The sequence below is a fragment of the Lynx canadensis genome, chromosome D3, assembly GCF_007474595.2.
Source record: "Lynx canadensis isolate LIC74 chromosome D3, mLynCan4.pri.v2, whole genome shotgun sequence".
Classification (NCBI taxonomy): Eukaryota; Metazoa; Chordata; class Mammalia; order Carnivora; family Felidae; genus Lynx; species Lynx canadensis.
In genome coordinates this window covers 73,498,553-73,517,302 of record NC_044314.2, presented here as the reverse complement: position 1 = coordinate 73,517,302, position 18,750 = coordinate 73,498,553, and the positions used below count along the sequence as shown (strand labels likewise).

General features: G+C 46.0%; 3 gene segments (V, D, J or C); all 3 read right to left on the bottom strand.

Annotated features, from left to right (window-relative positions):
- The window catches only part of LOC115528231, a 917,695-nt gene that overhangs the window by 573,423 nt on the left and 325,522 nt on the right, over positions 1-18,750 (bottom strand).
- The window catches only part of LOC116738411, a 688,014-nt gene that overhangs the window by 540,489 nt on the left and 128,775 nt on the right, over positions 1-18,750 (bottom strand).
- On the bottom strand, positions 14,324-15,004 carry LOC116738413. The segment is given in 2 exon segments: positions 14,324-14,730; positions 14,842-15,004. Coding segments are annotated over 2 exon segments (438 nt in total).

Below are 18,750 nucleotides of genomic sequence, written 5' to 3'. Positions count from 1 at the left end.
CCTGTCCCCTTCATCATATCCTTTAATGAACTGACTAAAGGAGTCAGTGTTTCCCTGAGTTCTGTGAGCCCCTCAGGCGAATAAATGGAACGCATCGAGGGAGTTGTGGGAACCTCCAATTTGTCGCACGTTGGACAGAGGGTGCAGGCAATCTACTAGCTGCTGTTGGCATCAAAATGGGGAGCAGCCTCCTGGTGCTGAGCCCTTCACCTGTGCACATGTCACCGTTTCCTGGCAGATAAACCTCGGTGTGAAATTCAGGTAAATTTGAGGACACTCTCCACATGTCCCAGAGAGTTCCTTGTTGTGGGAAAACACATAAACACACAAACATATAATCAATGACCGGGAATGTGTAAAGTGAATTATTCTGAGAGTAGTAAAGGAGACAAAACAGGAGAGAGACTGAGGTTCATGCTGTAAAAGTATTTATTCTCCAGACCCCATAGGCCTGTGCCATCGGGCTCTATTCCCTCACCTGTGTGCGCTCCTAGGACACCTGTGCTGTCTCAGGCAACAGCATGATCTGTGTGTTATTCCTTCTTCCTCAAGGACATGTGACCCCCTCAGAGGACTCCCTCCTACAGGAGCGTCCAACAAGTGTCTCAGTACAGGATGCTCAGAGACAAGGCTTTCAGCCCCAAGTGTTTTGGCTCACTCGTTCTTCCTCTAAGACACTGTAAGGAAGCTGCTCCCACTGCCAGGCTCTGTAGCACAAGAGGAGCTTCGTGCTTAGGCTGCTCCTCAGAGATGAGCAGAATTCCTGCATTTGCCAGGCATCTTTGGATTCCAAGAAGCAACTGGGGACCCCGACCCTGGTGCGTATTTGAGTGTGAAGAGAACCAAAGAAGATACCAGGGAGGACTCCCTGGCTTCTCTGGAACCTGTCTATGTAGTAGCTGCAAACCCGGAATCCACTGTTCATGGTGCAGGTGAATCTGGCTGTTGTTCCTGGAGATGCATAGAGAGGGGGTGCCTGGGTCAGCACAGGCTGGGAGAGAAACCTGCAAACACAGACACTCAGGGCGGAATGCGGCTAGGAAGGAAAAAGAAAAAGCATCTCTCAGGTCACTAAGACGGAAAGAGTGATTTGGAGCCCCCCCTGTGTCCACCAGGCCTGTCCCTACCTGTGCAGTGCGGGAGGAGCTTAAGGAAGACAGGAGTCCAGGCCCATTGGTGGCACAGCCTCTGGTCCCCACACTGGGCTGGGCTGCCCCAGGCTCTCATTTCCCCTCCACCCCTGACACAGGAGGGGCTGTCCATGCACATGGGTCCCGTTCAGTGACAGTCCAGCCCCTCCCTGAGCCCTGGTGCTGGAGCCAGCCCACACCACACACTGAGGAGGGTGGAGGTAGCACTCATCCCCCAGGGAGAGCTCTGGAACAAGCACGTGCTGAGACAGCTCAAAGCCTCCAGGTTGGGCTCCTTTGGGTGATTGGTCGTCACTGACCAGCACTGTAGGGACCACAGGGCTGTTCCAAGCACATCCTATTAAATCATGTTGAAACATGAAAATGAATACAACCAACTTGTGAGCGATAGCTGCTATTAAGAATACATTGAATGCATACTTTCTCAAAAGTTACAATTTGGCTATACTCAAAATATTATGAGTGCATAGACAAATTTTAATAGAAAATGGAAAATGTTATTCTAGAAGCACTCCATAGAAATGCATAAGATACAGATGTTTTCACAGGGGAACAAACTAACAAAACTTCGGAATTGAGAAGAATAATTTTTTTATTTGCTCCTTGTTTTCTCATAATATCAAAAGGTATATAACTATTTCTTAGTTCGCTTACAAGGGTATATAAACTCAAAAGTACACTTTAAAAAACATTGCACAAAAGGAAAATTACAGACCATTGATTGTTAAATAGTGATAGAAATACTCTGTATAAAACATTAACAAAGAGACCACACAATACCATATTAATAAACTGATACACAATTATTAAGTGTGATTTATGCCAATGATACACTTGGGTCACCTAGTAAGAAAATTTTTAATTAAATACCATCTTATTACATTAAGAGCTACGATAAGATTGCCCCAATTGGTCTCAAAGAGCCTTTGGCCCAAATTTCACACCAAATCCTATAAGAGCCACATAAACACAAAAACAGTCCATTTATGACATGGTAAACACACACACTCTCACACACTTATGATGTGGTCTGAGGCCGGCATCCTTGTTCATGGAGTAGTGAGGGGACAGTTCCACAAGGATCAAGAACATGCAAAGGGAATCTTCACGTCCATTATTTGGCAACCTTATTCCTCACGTGTTAGACAATGTAACTAAAAGCCAAATCGATGGTACTACTTTGCATGGATGGGAAAGGAAAGTGGTCACTCTTGAAGTCCCAGATGGATGTCATGGCCTTAGATAGGGCCGTGCTGTGGCAGCAGTGACAGCAGACATCTTAGTGAACTGATTAGTCTCAGTGTTGGTGACTTACTGGTGACACTTGGTACCAGAGACACGATGGGTGGAACAAACGCAGCAGAGAAGAGGTCTTGTCCCACCGTGAGCGGGTGAAGAGCCCTGTGCAAGGTGTGGGGCAGTGACTCCGGATCTGAAGTGATTATTTCCTCCCACTTCTGGCTGCATCCTATGTGATGTCAATCTTCACATTGATGGGGCATCTGTCCCCACACCCAGAATAGTGCATATTGCAGAGGTTTCCAGTGGGGACCTTGGCTCAAGTGACCAGTTTACTAAGAGACGGGTTGTGAGTCTGGTGTCACTGCCCCTGCTCCTTGATGACCTGAGGAGAGAGCACTGTCCTGTGTGACCTCAGGGACCGCTTTCTGTAAAATCTGTGCAAAGGCTCCCTGTATAAAGGACCTGAAGGAGACATCCAGGACATGGTGGACACCACACAGAGCTCTGTTCCCTGAGGTTCCGTTGAAGGGATTCTGACCCACAAGCTGCCTTATCCTCTGGCCAGGTCTGATGCGAGCCCCACTTCCTCCTGGGAAATGCGCTCTGTCTATGCCTTGTGTATAAGCCGCAATTCTCCAGACGCCAGAGGGAAAGGAAGAAGTGATCCCCGTGGAAGCAATGTGGTGACGCAGCCAGATCGCAGGGGCTCACAGGGCAAAGGACGCTCCCAGGTGGAGGCAGGTCACACAGCACCTGAGGCTCCAGTGTGCCTACTGCCCCCCAGGTAGCTTAGCTGCTGACCCTCACTCTGCAGGCCCCTGTTCGCTTGCTCCCCTGCTGCCCTAGGCACCATGTCCTCAGCTGCTGTGATCCCCTCTGCACACCAAGCAGAATGTCATTTGGACAGCCAGTCGTAATGCTGAGTTGGGACCATGGGAGTGGAGTACGAAAGGGCCTTTCTGGGTCCCTTATTGGAACCATGACACTCTCACGTTGGAAAGTATCTCAGTGGAAGCTTGTGATTTGGTTGAAATGTCCATCTCTGCAAACAGTATCCCCAGAACTGCTCTGTGTCTCCTGTTCACAGATGCTGAATGTGGTAAATGTAAGGACAGCGAAGGGGTGTCGCTGGGACACACATATGGGGACACGGCCGTGTGCCATGTGCAGTGTGCAGGGGAGCTGGGACAAAGAGGTCTTTACAGAGCTGCGGTACGTAAGGGGGGAACTGTAGGGTGAGCCAAGGGATGTCCCTGAGAGGAGGAGCCCTGGGTCAGAGGTCAGGGCATGTGTCAAGGCCCGAGAAACAGGGGTGGCTGCTTGTTGATGACTCTAGTGGATCATCACTGGAGGTCTAAGAGGTAGGCCAACTGACCACCTGAATCCAGCATCTCCAAATGGAATCGAAAGGCAAAACCTAGGAAGAGAAATATACCTTCCTTAACCCTGAAATCTGGTTTGACTCGTCTGTGCATGCGTGTGAATGTACATATATTCAAGGGCCACAATATATGACATACTTCACGTAAAACATCTGACCCTTGTCTTTCATAGTGAGTCAGGTGATGACCAACATGCTCATGACCTTGAGAGTTTAGTTTGTCCCTTTGTAGCACTAAGTGTCTGCAGCTTACTGCTACGTCCTTGATGCTCAGGAAATGGTTTTGAATTAAAAGGAATAGATCAGTGAATTAACAAAGGAAAAAATACCAGTCTCCACATTTTTTTACCTTACGGCTCTAAAACGGGCATCGGCTCTTTCTTTTGGGCCATCATCATCCATTCAAATTGTGAACCACACACACGGGTGTCATCTTGGACACATCCTTCGACCTCACACACAGCCTCCAGGTAATTTCCTAAATCCAGCGTTTTTCCACACCAAAAGCCATGTTACAATGTACACGCTGCCCAAAGCAATCTATAGACTCCATGCAATTCCCATGAAAATTCCTGAGACATTTTCACAGAAATGGAAAAAATCTCCTGACTTTATACACCACCCAGAAGACCCCCAAATTGCCAAACAATATTGAGAGAGAAGACCAAAGCTGGAGGCACCAGACTTCCTGCTTTTGAGTTATATTACAAAGCTATAGTAAGGAAAACTAGTAGGGCATTGGCCTAGAAAGAAACCCATGGATTGATGCGACAGAATAAAAAGACCAGAAGAATAAAACAAGACCCCTCTTCCCCACTTTTCTAGTAGTCACCTCCCTGACTGTGGTCCCGCTCAAGATTCTGCCTGCAAACGTTTTTTGTTCTGTACGATGGCCCAGACGTCTGTGCCTGGCCTCAGGCCTGGGGAAGGGTGCATGGGGTTGGAGGGAGAAAGGTAATGTACGGGAGTGAGTCAGAGCTGAGCACTCCCGGGGCCCCTGAGGCCCAGGTGAGGGACAGTCACACTGCAATGTGGACCGTGTTTTGCCTTACTATATGAGAGCATTTCGAGTATTTCCTGCTGGCCTGGCTCACAGCCCAGTCCTCTCAGGGCAGTCTGAGCAGCCCACCGTTGACCCCAGTCCCTGGTCACTCAGTTGCTCTGACAACACACAGCACCCCTAGAGGGACACTCTGACCTTGCAGACAGATATTTGAGCTTTCGTGTCCAGGGAGGGAACATGAGTGCATCCTCTCATGGGTGCTTGGGATGGAGACATTAATTTTCTCAGGTCCCTAACAGCGTCCAGGCTGCCCACCATAGGGCTTAATTTACGGTGTTTATGTTCCTAGACATATTAGTGTTCCCTGACATTGGGTTGCTGCTGCAGGGCCGGGTCATCACTACCAGTCTCCAATCTGAATTTGTTTTAATGTTTATTTCTTTTTAAGAGAGAGAGGACAGAGAGAGGAAGAGAGAGAGAGAGGCAGAGAGAGAGAGAGAGGCAGAGACAGAGAGAGAGAGAGAAGAGAGAGAGAGAGAGAGAGCAGGGAGGTACAGAGAGAGAGCGGGAGACGCAGAATCAGAAGCAGGTTCCAGGCTCTGAGTTAGTGGCAAGAGCCCAAGGCAGGGCTTCGGCTCACGAACCATAGGACATCATGACCTGAGCTGAAGTCTGAAGCTTCGCCAACTGAGCCACCCAGCCACCCTACCAGTCTCCAATCGAAACCAATTTCAAGGACTCATATTTCCCAGGATCACTCCCAGTTCATATGTGATCAAAGTCCACGGGGGTTATCCTGAACTTTGAATACTTTTTGCTGTTGCTGCTGTATTATGGAATCTCCTGTTATATCCCATCACCTCCATGGTACAGGCTCTGGGGCCTTTGAAGTCTCTGTTTGTCAAAAGACTACCTGTTCTCCGCAGAGAAGTATCCACTGTACTTAATTCCCAATTTGGGTTTTGACCGTGCCTTTATACTTAGTCTGGAATTTAGGTTTCTTCTCTGGTATACTTATGACTCATTTGCCTCTCTAATAGTTCAGTTTTGTAAGTGTTTTCAGGATGAACATGATGTAAACCACTATGCAGTACAAGGGAATCGATCTTCTTAGAAATTCGTTCTCTGCTCACCCATTAAGGGACATTCAGGGAAGGGAATCCCACTCCATTCAACACTATATATTTATTTGGTAAATGTTCCATTGGTTAAGAGTGAGAAGACAACAAATGTCTAGATTTTTTCAGGTGATACCAGGGTTCTCTGGACAATGTAGGATGGCTTCATAGGCCTTTCTCCAAAATAGATGAGATTCCTTTCAGCATCATTCCAGACAGAGGCAGAGGGAAAACAAAGGACACAGAAAACCTAGAACAAATGCAGTACACTCTACAGGTCTCACCCTGGTAATTACATCTGCAATAGTTCATTTCCAAATAAGGTCTCATCCTGAAATATGGGAGTTTTTAGAACTCTTAATCACATGAATTGTTGGAGACACAGTTCAACGCGAAACAATTAATATCCACAGTTTATTCAGATTTTCTTACTTTTTCCCTAATGTCCTTTTTTCTGTAGTGAGATCCAGTTAAGATTCTTTGCGACATTGAGTTGTGAATTGTCCTTAAGCTTCTCTTACTGTGACACTTCTCCAGACTGTCCCTCATGTTGGTGCCTTTGTGCATACTTACTGAGCGGGGGTTATGCCTGACGTCATTCAAGCCGAGGGTTTACACCTGTTCCATGAAATCTCTGCACAGGAAAGTGTCTCATCTGATTCCATTATTTATTACCATCAGTGAAAAATATGGACGGTAGACATATGTGTAGACACTGAGTTACAACCCAATCATTTTATGTTCCTGTGGTTGAAATCTTTCTAGTTTTGCCTCATGGGGGCCCTTTAAGTTGGCTCATGACCTACTAGACAAACCCTGTCCTTGTGTGTGTGCTCACACGGGTATGTGTAGTGGTTGTACGCTGATTTGCTTGCGTTTGTTTTTGAGACAATGACAGAGTGTCATTTAAGTGTCATTAGTATCATATACAATAATTCTGTGGCTCAGAATGTTTTACTTTGTTCACATGATTAATTCTTTTTCAGCATTTAGCACCCCCACGACCTACAGATGTTTGCAGAGTTTTGCTTCTCCCAATGTTTGATATAATTATCAAATTGTTTATAAAAGTGGCACCTCCTTGGTGACCTCTTAGTTGGTTCCTGGTTTGGGTATTTACATTTAAACCTAGAGTAGGGGAGCCTGGGTGGCTCAGTCGGTTGAGCGTCCGACTTCAGCTCAGGTCACGATCTCACGGACCGTGAGTTCGAGCCCCGCGTCGGGGTCTGGGCTGATGGCTCAGAGCCTGGAGCCTGCTTCCAGTTCTGTGTCTCCCTCTCTCTCTGCCCCTCCCCCGTTCATGCTCTGTCTCAAAAATAAATAAACGTTAAAAAAAATTAAAAAAATAAAAAATAAAAAAATAAACCTAGAGTAAATATCCATGTGCCAAGTTTAGGTTGCTTTCAGGCTTTAGTGATTCAGAGAAGTTGTTATAAACATTGAATGCAGGGTTTTTCCTATGGACAAAGGTTTTGAAACTTATCTTCAAATTTTATACTTTTAAATTAGCATTATTTCACAAATAATAGATAATAAGAAGAAACTAGCCACTGCCATGGAGATAATAGTCCTAGATGCAGATAAGGCTAACTTATTCTTCAGGCACCACATGGGTAGACTTTCAAAACAAAAATGCTTCATTTATTTTAATATCAGAAGGAAAAATTGATATGATCTGACCTAGAAGTAAAATACCTCAGCTGATAAAACAAGAGATTTCTCTTTCATGAAGACTCTTTGTGTCGGAAGTGTTTTCTGAGCGTGATTTGAGGACAGAAAGGACAGGAGGAACCTCACTCACTGGAGGTGCCCTTGCATGGACCTGCGTCCAAGTCGTCAGCCACGGAATGAGCAGAATCACAGGCTGAGCTGAGGTGACAACTGCTGATGTGTTTCCCTCTTTACAGATGAGTAACTAGGTTTTTGTCTCACTTCCCCACAGACCTGGACCACTGTGTAAGCACTGCCACTGCTGTCCCACGATGAGCAGTAATAATCAGCCTCGTCTTCGGCCTGGAGCCCAGTGATTGTCAGGGTGGCTGTGCTGCCAGACTTGGAGCCGGAGAATCGATCAGGGACCCCGGAGGGTCGGTTGTTATTATCATAGATGATGGTTTTGGGGGCCATTCCTGGGATTTGTTGGTACCAGCCCACCCAACTACCAACTCCAGTGCAGGAGATGGTGACCCTCTGGCCCAGGGCCCCAGACACTGAGGATGGTTGATTCGGCCCCGACTGAGCCCAAATCCCTGCAAAGAGAAACAACAGAGAGGATATTCCTGGAGACTAGAGACAAGAGGAGGAATCAGGCCCACACTTGTGCTTCCAGGACCCCTTCCCGTGTCCCCACATCAAGTCACCTGTGCAGTGAGCGAGGAGGGTGACGAGAAGAGGGGACCAGGCCATGGCGGAGGTCAGCACCGATCCTGCCTTCTGTTGCCTCACAGCTGAGCAGAGCCTCCCTTCACCTCTCCCTTCACCTCTTCATCTGTGAGAGGGGGAGGGCCCAACCATGCAAATGGGACCCCCCTGTTTTCTGACTGCTCACTGACTTCTTTAGGTGCCTCTGTCTGAGGAGGTCAGGGGGATGGGCAGGGTAGGGGCAATTTCAGGGCAGGGGTGGGGAGGTCACAGATGTGAGCCCTGAGCAGAGGGCACAGGCAGTGGCAGGTGGCAATTCACAGCTCTGATCTACCCTGACCCCTCAAAACAGGCCTTGAGTGCCCCCTAGCGTCCAGACACAGACATGCCAGTTTATGATGTGAGCAGAGCCCATCAGAGACCACTTCTGCCTCCCACTGCTATAGCCACTCTCCTCTGCCTAAGCTTTAGACCAGGTCTCCTCACGTGGCCCCCCGTCACTCCAGGGCAGACTCTCTGTTCTACTCAAACTCCTGGGGGTGAGCCTGTCCATGGTTTCCTTGACTCTTAATGGTCAGGCCTGAGGAGGTGTCTCTACACACATTCCTCTAACAGAAAATGTGTATGTATCAAAAGGGGAAGGAGGTAACTGGATAACAGCGGAGGCTGGGCTCCAGGCGCCCATGCCAATGCAGGAAGCAGCAGAGAGCAGAGGGCAGCTCCCATGGGGGCCTTTGGCAGATGGGACCTGACCTTGGTGAGATTGTTCTTAGATGTGCTTCTTACCCAGAAGGAGTGTGTTGATTCACATTCTATCTTGGCATCTATGTTGATGTGCTCATTGTCAGACGTCTGAGTGATTCCAGTTTTCTCTCCCATAGTGCATTAGGAAATATCAGTGGGATCCTAAGGATCCCATTTGGGCATCTTCTCTAGGATTCATGTATATTCTTTCTGAATTCCCTCCCAAATCCATGGTAGCTCTGTTCCGGAAACCTTGCAAAGGACCTGGTTCCAGGCCATGTCTTCCCTGGTGGTCAAGAGGAACTTGAATGACTTTCTGGTCCTTTTATTCTATGGCATCAATCTATGTGTCTCTTGAGAACAATACCACATTGGTTTTCATGACTACAGCTTTGTAATATAATATGAAAGTGCGACGTTTGGTGTCTTGAGTTTTGTTCCTTCTCAAGATTGCTTTGGCAATTTGGGGTCTTTTCTGGTTCTATATAAACTTCAGGGTTTTTTAAATTTCTGTGAAAAATGTCATTGAAATTTTGCATGGGGATTGCATTGAATTTATAGAGTGCTTTGAGTAGTGTGGACATTTTAGCTTTATATTTATTGTGGAGATCCCTGGATTTAGGAATTACCTGGAGGCTGTGTTTGAGGTCTAAAGGTTTGTCTAAGATGACCTCCACCTCTGTGCTTAAAAATGTGGATGGATTATGATGATTCAAATGAAAGGAGAGATACTAGTTTTGGCAATAAGGTAAAGAATGTGGATTATGTGCATTTTTTTACTTTTTTATTCACTGATGTATTCTTTTTAATTCAAAAACCTTTCCTGGGCACCAGCTAAGTGTCGGTAGGCTGCAGATACGTAGTGTTGCTAGGACAAATAAAACTGTCAAGGTCGTGGAGCATGTTGGGTTTTCATGTGAGTCACTATGACAGACAAGGAGGAGATGTTTCATGGGAGGTATTCAATGGGAAGCATTAAATATTTATAGGACTAGAGCACACAGTGCTATGTTAACCGAATGTCGATGACTAGAAGGTTAAGTGTGTATAACTGTATCTTATGTTTTATTTATACGTAGTTTATGTTATATATATATATGTGTGTTTGTGTGAGTGTGTGTGTGTGTGTGTGTGTGTGTGTGTGATATAAACCCCAGGAGATATATCCTAGATGTATTGTCATGAACAGTGCAGAGAGGGATTAGATAAACCACTGGGGAAAATAATTGTATGAATATTTACAGTAGGAGTAGAACCTTGAGTGACACAAAGAAGGACTGGAGACGGATCTGGTGTGAGTAACTATAATACATTGCGCACTGAGAAAGGAGGGCTTAGAGCACCAGGAACTTCATGGGACTGAGCTCTGTCGGATAGTAAGGTCTGTCTGGTAAATACCTGTTGGGGTATTTTCCTGCTGGCCTGCCTCACAGCCCTGTCCTCTCAGTGCCAGTGTGAACAGGCCACCGCTGATCCCGGTCCTGGTCACCCAGCTGCTCTGACAACACATAGCATCCCAAGAGGACACTCAGACCTTTGCTGACGGATATTTGAGCTTTCAGTGCCCCGGGAAGGAGCATGAGTGCATCCTCTCCTGGGTGCTTGGGATGGAGACATTAATTTTCTTCAGGTCCCTAACAGCGTCCAGGCTGCTCACCATAGGCTTAGTTTACAGTGTTTATGTTCCTGGACATATTAGTGTTCCCTGACATTGGGTTTGCTTGCTGCAGGGCCCTGGCATCACTACCAGTCTCCAATCTGAATTTGTTTTAATATTTATTTATTTTTAAGACATAGACAGAAAGACAGAGACAGAAAGAGCAGGGAGTTACAGAGACAGAGCAGGAGACACAGAATCAGAAGCAGGCTCCAGGCTCTGATTTCGTGGCACAGAGCCCCAGGTAGGGCTTTGGCTCATGAACCACGATATCATGACCTGAGCCAAAGTCCTAAGCTTAACCGACTGAGCCACCCAGGCACCCCCACCAGTCTCCAATCAAAACCAATTTCAAGGCCTCATATTTTCCAGGTTCACTCCCGGTTCATAGGTGATAAAAGTCCTTTGGGGGTTATTCAAAGTTCTTGAACTTAGAATACTTTTTGCTGTTGTTGCTGTATTATGAGGATCTCCTGTTATATCCCATTACCTCCACGGTACAGGCTCTGGGGCCTTTGAAGTCTCTGTTTGTCAAAAGACTACCGGCTCTCCGCAAACAAGTACCCAGGGTACTCACTTCCCAATCTGGGTTTTGACCAGGCCTTTATACTTAGTCTGGAATTTAATTTTCTTCTCTGGTATACTCATGACCCATTTGCCTCTCTATTAGTCCAGTTTTGTAATTGTTCTCGGATGAACATGATATAAACCCTTATACCGTGCAAGGGACCTCTATTTTCTTAGAAATTCTTTCTCTGCTTATCCATTAAGGGGCATTGAGGAAAGGGAATCCCACTCACATTCAACACTATTATCTGTATATGGTAAATGTTCCATGGGTTAACAGTGAAAAGACAACAAAATGTCTAGATTTTTCCGGTAATACCAGGGTTCTCTGGACAAGGTAGGATGGGTTCATAGGCCTTTTTCTCTAAAATGCTGAAATTCTTTCAGCATGATTCCAGACCGAGTCAGAGGAAAAACAAAGACAGAGAAAGCTTAGAACACATGCAGTTACACTCTACTGGTCTCACCTTGGTAATTACATCTGCAACAGTCTCATTTCCAAATAAGGTCTCATACTGAAATATGGGAGTTTTTAGAACTCTTAATCACATGAGTTGTTGGAGACACAGTTCAACTCATAATTAATATCCACAGTTTATTCATATTTTCTTAGTTTTTCCCTAATGTCCTTTTTCTGTTGTAAGATTCAGTTTATGATTCTTTGCGACATTGAGTTGTGAATTGTCCTTAAGCTTCTCTTACTGTGACACTTCTTCAGAGTGTCCCTCTTGTTGGTGCCTAAGTGTAAACTTACTGAGTGGGGGCTATGCCTGACGTCATTCAAGCCAAGGGTTTACACCTGTTCCATGAAATCTCTGGATGGGAATGTGTCGTGTGATTCCATATATTTATACCATCAGTTAACAATATGGATGGCAGACATATGTGTAGACACTGAGTTACAACCCAGTCCTTTTATGTTCCTGTGGTTGAAATCTTTCTAGTTTTGCCTAATGGGGGCCCTTTCGGTTGGCTCGTGAGCTCTTAGACACAACCTGTCCTTGTGTATGTGCACATATGTGCATGTGTGGTGGTTGTGCACTGATTTGCTTGTGTTTGGGAGACAATGCCAGACAAAGACAGAGTGTCATTTAAGGGCCATTAGTATCACATAGAATAATTCTGTGGCTCAGAGTGTTTTCCTCTCTTCACATAATTAATTCTTTTTCAGCGTTTAGCACCCCCACGACCTACAGATGTTTGCAGAGTTTTGCTTCTTCCAATGTTGGATGTAATTATCAAATTATGTATAAAAGTGGGGCGCCTGGGTGGCGCAGTCGGTTAAGCGTCCGACTTCAGCCAGGTCACGATCTCGCGGTCCGTGAGTTCAAGCCCCGCGTCAGGCTCTGGACTGATGGCTCAGAGCCTGGAGCCTGTTTCCGATTCTGTGTCTCCCTCTCTCTCTGCCCCTCCCTCGTTCATGCTCTGTCTCTCTCTGTCCCAAAAATAAATAAACGTTGAAAAAAAAATTAAAAAAAAAATTATGTATAAAAGTGGCACCTCCTAGGTGACCTGTTGTTGGTTCCTGGTTTGGGTGATTATTTTAAACCTAGAATAAATATGCATGTGCCAAGTTTAGGTTGCTTTCAGGCTTTAGTGATTAGGAATCAGTTGTTATAAACATTAAAGTGCAGGGTTTTTCTTGCACTTTTTTCATTTTCTGACACTAATAAGGTCCTCCGTACTCATCCTGCACCATTGCTGTCTGGGAATTAAGATTCCCCCGAGAAAGCCCCATGTCTTCTTGAGAGAACGGTATTAGAAGGTAATATCTGGGAAAATGCATCTCAGGCCTTATGGGGCATCACTGCTTCTGGTTTCACTCAGCTGACGCATGAAGGACAAATACATGAGGAAACTAAGCCAGGACCGTGGACATATTGGTGACTGTTTCCACATGCAAGTCTCTGTCTCCATCAAACTACACACGTCGTCAGACTGTCATCTGCGGCTCTAATCCGTGACCACATCCTCTCCCCAGCCTCCTCCCTTGGTTGTATGTGTGACTTTCCTTTCCTCAAGTGACAACTGTGGCTCCAGCACCACATTCCATCCATTTACTTCATTGTTCGGTGACAGTACACAGTGCAGTCACGTCACGATCGTCAACCGGCTCCCCCACGGGACACAACCTTAGTTACTAGAGGACAGAACTTTCCTGCAGTTTCTTAGGTCTTTACACGTAGAGGCTCCACTCACTTTCAGCCCCTCGGCTCAGCGGTTCGCCCCACCCCTGCACTGACGTGGGCTCACACGTGTTACTGCAGCTACATGAGTTTTGTCACCTTCTGCTTTCCATCATGTGCCCCAAATTCCTACATTCTTCTACGTACTCGTTAAGTTTCTGACTGGGACGTGTACAATGTTCAGTGAATTCTGACAATGACAGAGTGTCATTTAAGTGCCATTAGTATCATATAGAATAATTCTGTGGCTCAGAATGTTTTCCTCCTTTCATATGATTAACTCCTTTTCAGCGTTTAGGACCTCCACGCCCTGCAGATGTTTGCAGAGTTTTGCTTCTTCCAATGTTTGATATAACTATCAAATTATTTATAAAAGTGGCACCTCCTGGGTGACCTCTTAGTTGGTTTCTGGTTTGGGTGATTATTTTAAACCTAGAATAAGTATCCATGTGCCAAGTCTAAGTTGCTTTCAGGCCTTAGTGATTAGGAATAAGTTATAAACATTGAAGTGAAGGGTTTTTCCTCTGGACAAAAGTTTTGAAACTTATCTTCATAATTTTATAATTTGAAATTGGCATTTTTTTCAGAAATAAGAGATAACAAGACGACACTAGCCACTACCAATGAGATAATAGTACCAGATGCAGATAAGGCTGACTTATTCTTCAGGCACCACATGGGTAGAGTTCAGAGGAAAAATGAAAATGCTTCATTTCTTTTTATATCAGAAGGAAAAATTGATATGATCTGGCCTAGAGGTATAATACCTCAGCCGATAAAACAAGAGATTTCTCTTTCATGAACACTTTGTGTCGGAAGGGTTTTCTGAGAGTAACTTTGAGGACAGAAAGGACAGGAGGAACCTCACTCACGGGAGGTGCCCTTGCATGGACCTGCGTCCAAGTCATCAGCCACGGAATGAGCAGAATCACAGGCTGAGCTGAGGAGGCAACTGCTGATGTGTTTCCCTCTTTACAGATGAGTAACTAGGTTTTTGTCTCACTTCCCCACAGGCCTGGACCACTGTGTAAGCACTGCCACTGCTGTCCCACGTTGAGCAGTAATAATCAGCCTCGTCCGCGGCCTGGAGCCCAGTGATGGTCAGGGTGGCTGTGCTGCCAGACTTGGAGCCGGAGAATCGAACAGGGACCCCGGAGGGTCGGTTGCTATTATCATAGATGATGGTTTTGGGGGCCATTCCTGGGATTTGTTGGTACCAGCCCACGTAACTACCAACTCCAGTGCAGGAGATGGTGACCCTCTGGCCCAGGGCCCCAGACACTGAGGATGGTTGATTCGGCCCCGACTGAGCCCAAATCCCTGCAAAGAGAAACAACAGAGAGGATATTCCTGGAGACTAGAGACAAGAGGAGGAATCAGGCCCACACTTGTGCTTCCAGAACCCCTTCCCATGTCCCCACATCAAGTCACCTGTGCAGTGAGCGAGGAGGGTGACGAGGAGAGGGGACCAGGCCATGGCGGAGGTCAGCACCGATCCTGCCTTCTGTTGCCTCACAGCTGAGCAGAGCCTCCCTTCACCTCTCCCTTCACCTCTTGATCTGTTGAGAGGGGGAGGGCCCAACCATGCAAATGCGACTCCCCTGTTTTCTGACTCCTCACCGACTTCTTTAGGTGCCTCTGTCTGAGGATGTCAGGGGGATGGGCAGGGTAGGGGCAATTTCAGGGCAGGGGTGGGGAGGTCACAGATGTGAGGCCTGAGCAGAGGGCACAGACAGTGGCAGGTGGCAATTCACAGCTCTGATCTACCCTGACCCCTCAGAAACAGGCCTTGAGTACCCCCTAGCGTCCAGACACAGACATGCCAGTTTATGAAGTGAGCAGAGCCCATCAGAGACCACTTCTGCCTCCCCACTGCTCTAGCCACTCTCCTCTGCCTAAGCGTTAGACCAGGTCTCCCCACGTGGCCCCCCATCACTCCAGGGCAGACTCTCTGTTCTACTCAGACTCCTGGGGGTGAGCCTGTCCATGGCTCCCTTGACACTTAGTGGGTCAGGCCTGAAGAGTTGTCTCTACACACATTCCTCTAACAGTAAAGGTGTATCAAAAGGGGAAGGAGTTAATTGGATATGACAGTGGAGGCAGGGCTCCAGGCGTCCGTGCCAATGCAGGAAGCAGCAGAGAGCAGAGGGAAGCTCCCATGGGGGCCTTTGGCAGATGGGACCTGACCTTGGTGAGATTGTTCTTTACATGTGCTTCTTACTCATAAGGAGTGTGTTGATTCACACTCTATCCCAGCCTCTATGTCAATGTGCTCATTGTCAGACGTCTGAGTCATTCCAGTTTTCTCTCCCAAAGTGCATCAGGAAATATCTGGGATCCTAAGGATCCCATTTGGGCATCTGCTCTAGATTCCATGCATATTCTTTCTGAATTCCCTCCCAAATCCATGGTAGCTCTGTTCTGGAGACCTTGCAAAGGACCGTTTTCAGCCTATGTCTTCCCTGGTGGTCAAGAGGAACGTGAATGACTTTCTGGTCTTTTTATTCTATGGCATCAACCTATGTGTCTCTCGAGAACAATACCACGTTGGTGTTCATGACTACAGTTTGTTAATATAATTTGAAAGTGCAAAGTATGGTGTCTCGAGGTTTGTTCCTTCTCAAGATTGCTTTGGCAATTTGGGGTCTTTTCTGGTTCTATAAAAATTCGGGTTTTTTTTTATTTCTGTGTAAAACGTCATTGGAGTTTTTATGGGGATTGCATTGAATTAACAGAGTGCTTTGGGTAGTGTGGACATTTTAGCATTATATTTATTGTGGAGATCCCTGGATTTAGGAATTACCTGGAGACTGTGTGTGAGGCCTAAGGGTTTGTCTAAGATGACCTCCACCTCTGTGCTTAAAAATGTGGATGGATTATGATGATTCAAACGAAAGAAGAGATACTAGTTTTGGCAATAAGTTAAGGAATGTGGATATGTGTATTTTTTTCTTTTTTATACAATGATGTATTCTTTTTAAATCAAAAACCTTTCCTGGGCTCCAGCTAAGTACTGGTAGGCTGCAGACACTCAGTGCTGAAAGGACAAACAAAACTGTCAAGGTCGTGGAACATGTTGGTTTTTCATGTGACTCACTATGACACACAAGGAGGAGATGTTGCATGGGAGGTATTCAATGGGAAGCATTAAATGTTTATATGAACAGACACATGGTTCTATTTTAACTGAGAGTCAATGACTAGAATTGTGCATGTGTGTGTAACTCTATCTCATGTTTTATTTATACGTAGTTTGTGTGATATATATACATATGTGTGTGTGTGTGTGTGTGTGTGTGTGTGTGATATAAATCCCAGGAGATATATCCTAGATGTATTGCAATGAACAGTGCAGAGATGGATTAGATAAACCACTGGGGAAAATAATTCTGTGAATATTTTCTGTATGAGTAGAATCTTGTGTGACACAGAAAGACTGGAGAGGGATGTGGTGTGAGTAATTATAGTACATTGTACACTGAGAAAGGAGGGCTTAGACCACCAGGAACTTCTGGGCCATGGGACTGAATTCTGTCGGGTAGTAAGCTCTGTCGGGAAAATACCTGTTTGGCTGGCCTTCCTCACAGCCCTGTGCCAGTGTGAACAGGCCACCGCTGACCCCGGTCCTGGTCACCCAGCTGCTCTGACAACACACAGCATCCCTAGAGGACACTCTGACCTTTGCAGATGGATATTTGAGCTTTCAGTGCTCAGGGAAGGAGCATGAGTAGATCCTCTCCCAGGTGCTTGGGATGGAGACGTATATTTCTTCAGGTCCCTAACAGCGTCCAGGCTGCTCACCATGGGATTAGTTTACAGTGTTTATGTTCCTGGACATATTAGTGTTCCCTGACATTGGGTTTTCTTGCTGCAGGGCCCTGGCATCACTACCAGTCTCCAATCTGAATTTGTTTTAATGTGTATTTTTTTTAAGAGAGAGCGGACAGAGAGAGAGAGAGAGAGAGCAGGGAGGTACAGAGAGAGAGCGGGAGACGCAGAATCAAAAGCAAGCTCCAGGCTCTGATTTCGTGGCACAGAGCCAAAGGCAGAGCTTCGGCCTACGAACCACAAGATCATGACCTGAGCCAAAGTCCTAAGCTTAACAGACTGAGCCACCCAGGCACCCTTACCAGTCTCGAATTGAAACCAATTTCAAGGCCTCATATTTCCCAGATTCACTCCCGGTTCATATGTGATTAAAAGTCCATCGGGGTTATTCAAAGTCCTTGAACTTAGAATACTTTTTCTGTTGTTGCTGTATTATGAGAATCTCCTGTTATCCCACCACCTCCATGGTACAGGCTCTGGGGCCTTTGAAGTCTCTGTTTGTCAAAAGACTACCGGCTCTCCACAAAGAGTTATCCACTGTACTTAATTCCCAATCTGGGTGTTGACCAGGCCTTTATACTTAGTCTGGAATTTAATTTTCTTCTCTGGTATACTCATGACCCATTTGCCTCTCTATTGGTCCAGTTTTGTAAGTGTTCTCAGGATGAACATGATATAAACCAATATACAGTACAAGGGAATCGATCTTAGAAATTCATTCTCTGCTCATCCATTAAAGGGCATTCAGGGAAGAGAACCCACTCACATTCAACCCTATTATTTTATTTGGTAAATGTGCCATGGGTTAAGAGTGAAAAGGCAACAAAATGTCTAGATTTTTGGGGCGCCTGGGTGGCGCAGTCGGTTAAGCGTCCGACTTCAGCCAGGTCACGATCTCGCGGTCCGTGAGTTCGAGCCCCGCGTCAGGCTCTGGGCTGACGGCTCGGAACCTGGAGCCTGTTTCCGATTCTGTGTCTCCCTCTCTCTGCCCCTCCCCCGTTCATGCTCTGTCTCTCTCTGTCCCAAAAATAAATAAACGTTGAAAAAAAAAATTAAAAAAAAAATAAATAAAAAAAAATGTCTAGATTTTTTCCAGTAACACCAGGGTTCTCTGGACCAGGTAGGATGGGTTCATAGGCTTTTTTCTCTAAAATAGTGAGATTCCTTTCAGCATCATTCCAGACCGAGTCAGAGGGAAAACAAAGACACAGAAAGCCTAGGACACATGCGGTTACGCTCTACTGGTCTCACCCTGGCAATTACATCTGCAACAGTCTCATTTCCAAATAAGGTCTTATCCTGAAATATGGGAGTTTTTAGAACTTTTAATCACATGAACTGTTGGAGACACAGTTCAACACGTAACAATTAATATCCACAGTTTATTCAGATTTTCTTAGTTTTTCCCTAATGTCCTTTTTCTGTTGTAAGATCCAGTTAAGATTCTTTGCGACATTGAGTTGTGAATTGTCCTTAAGCTTCTCTTACTGTGACACTTCTCCAGACTGTCCC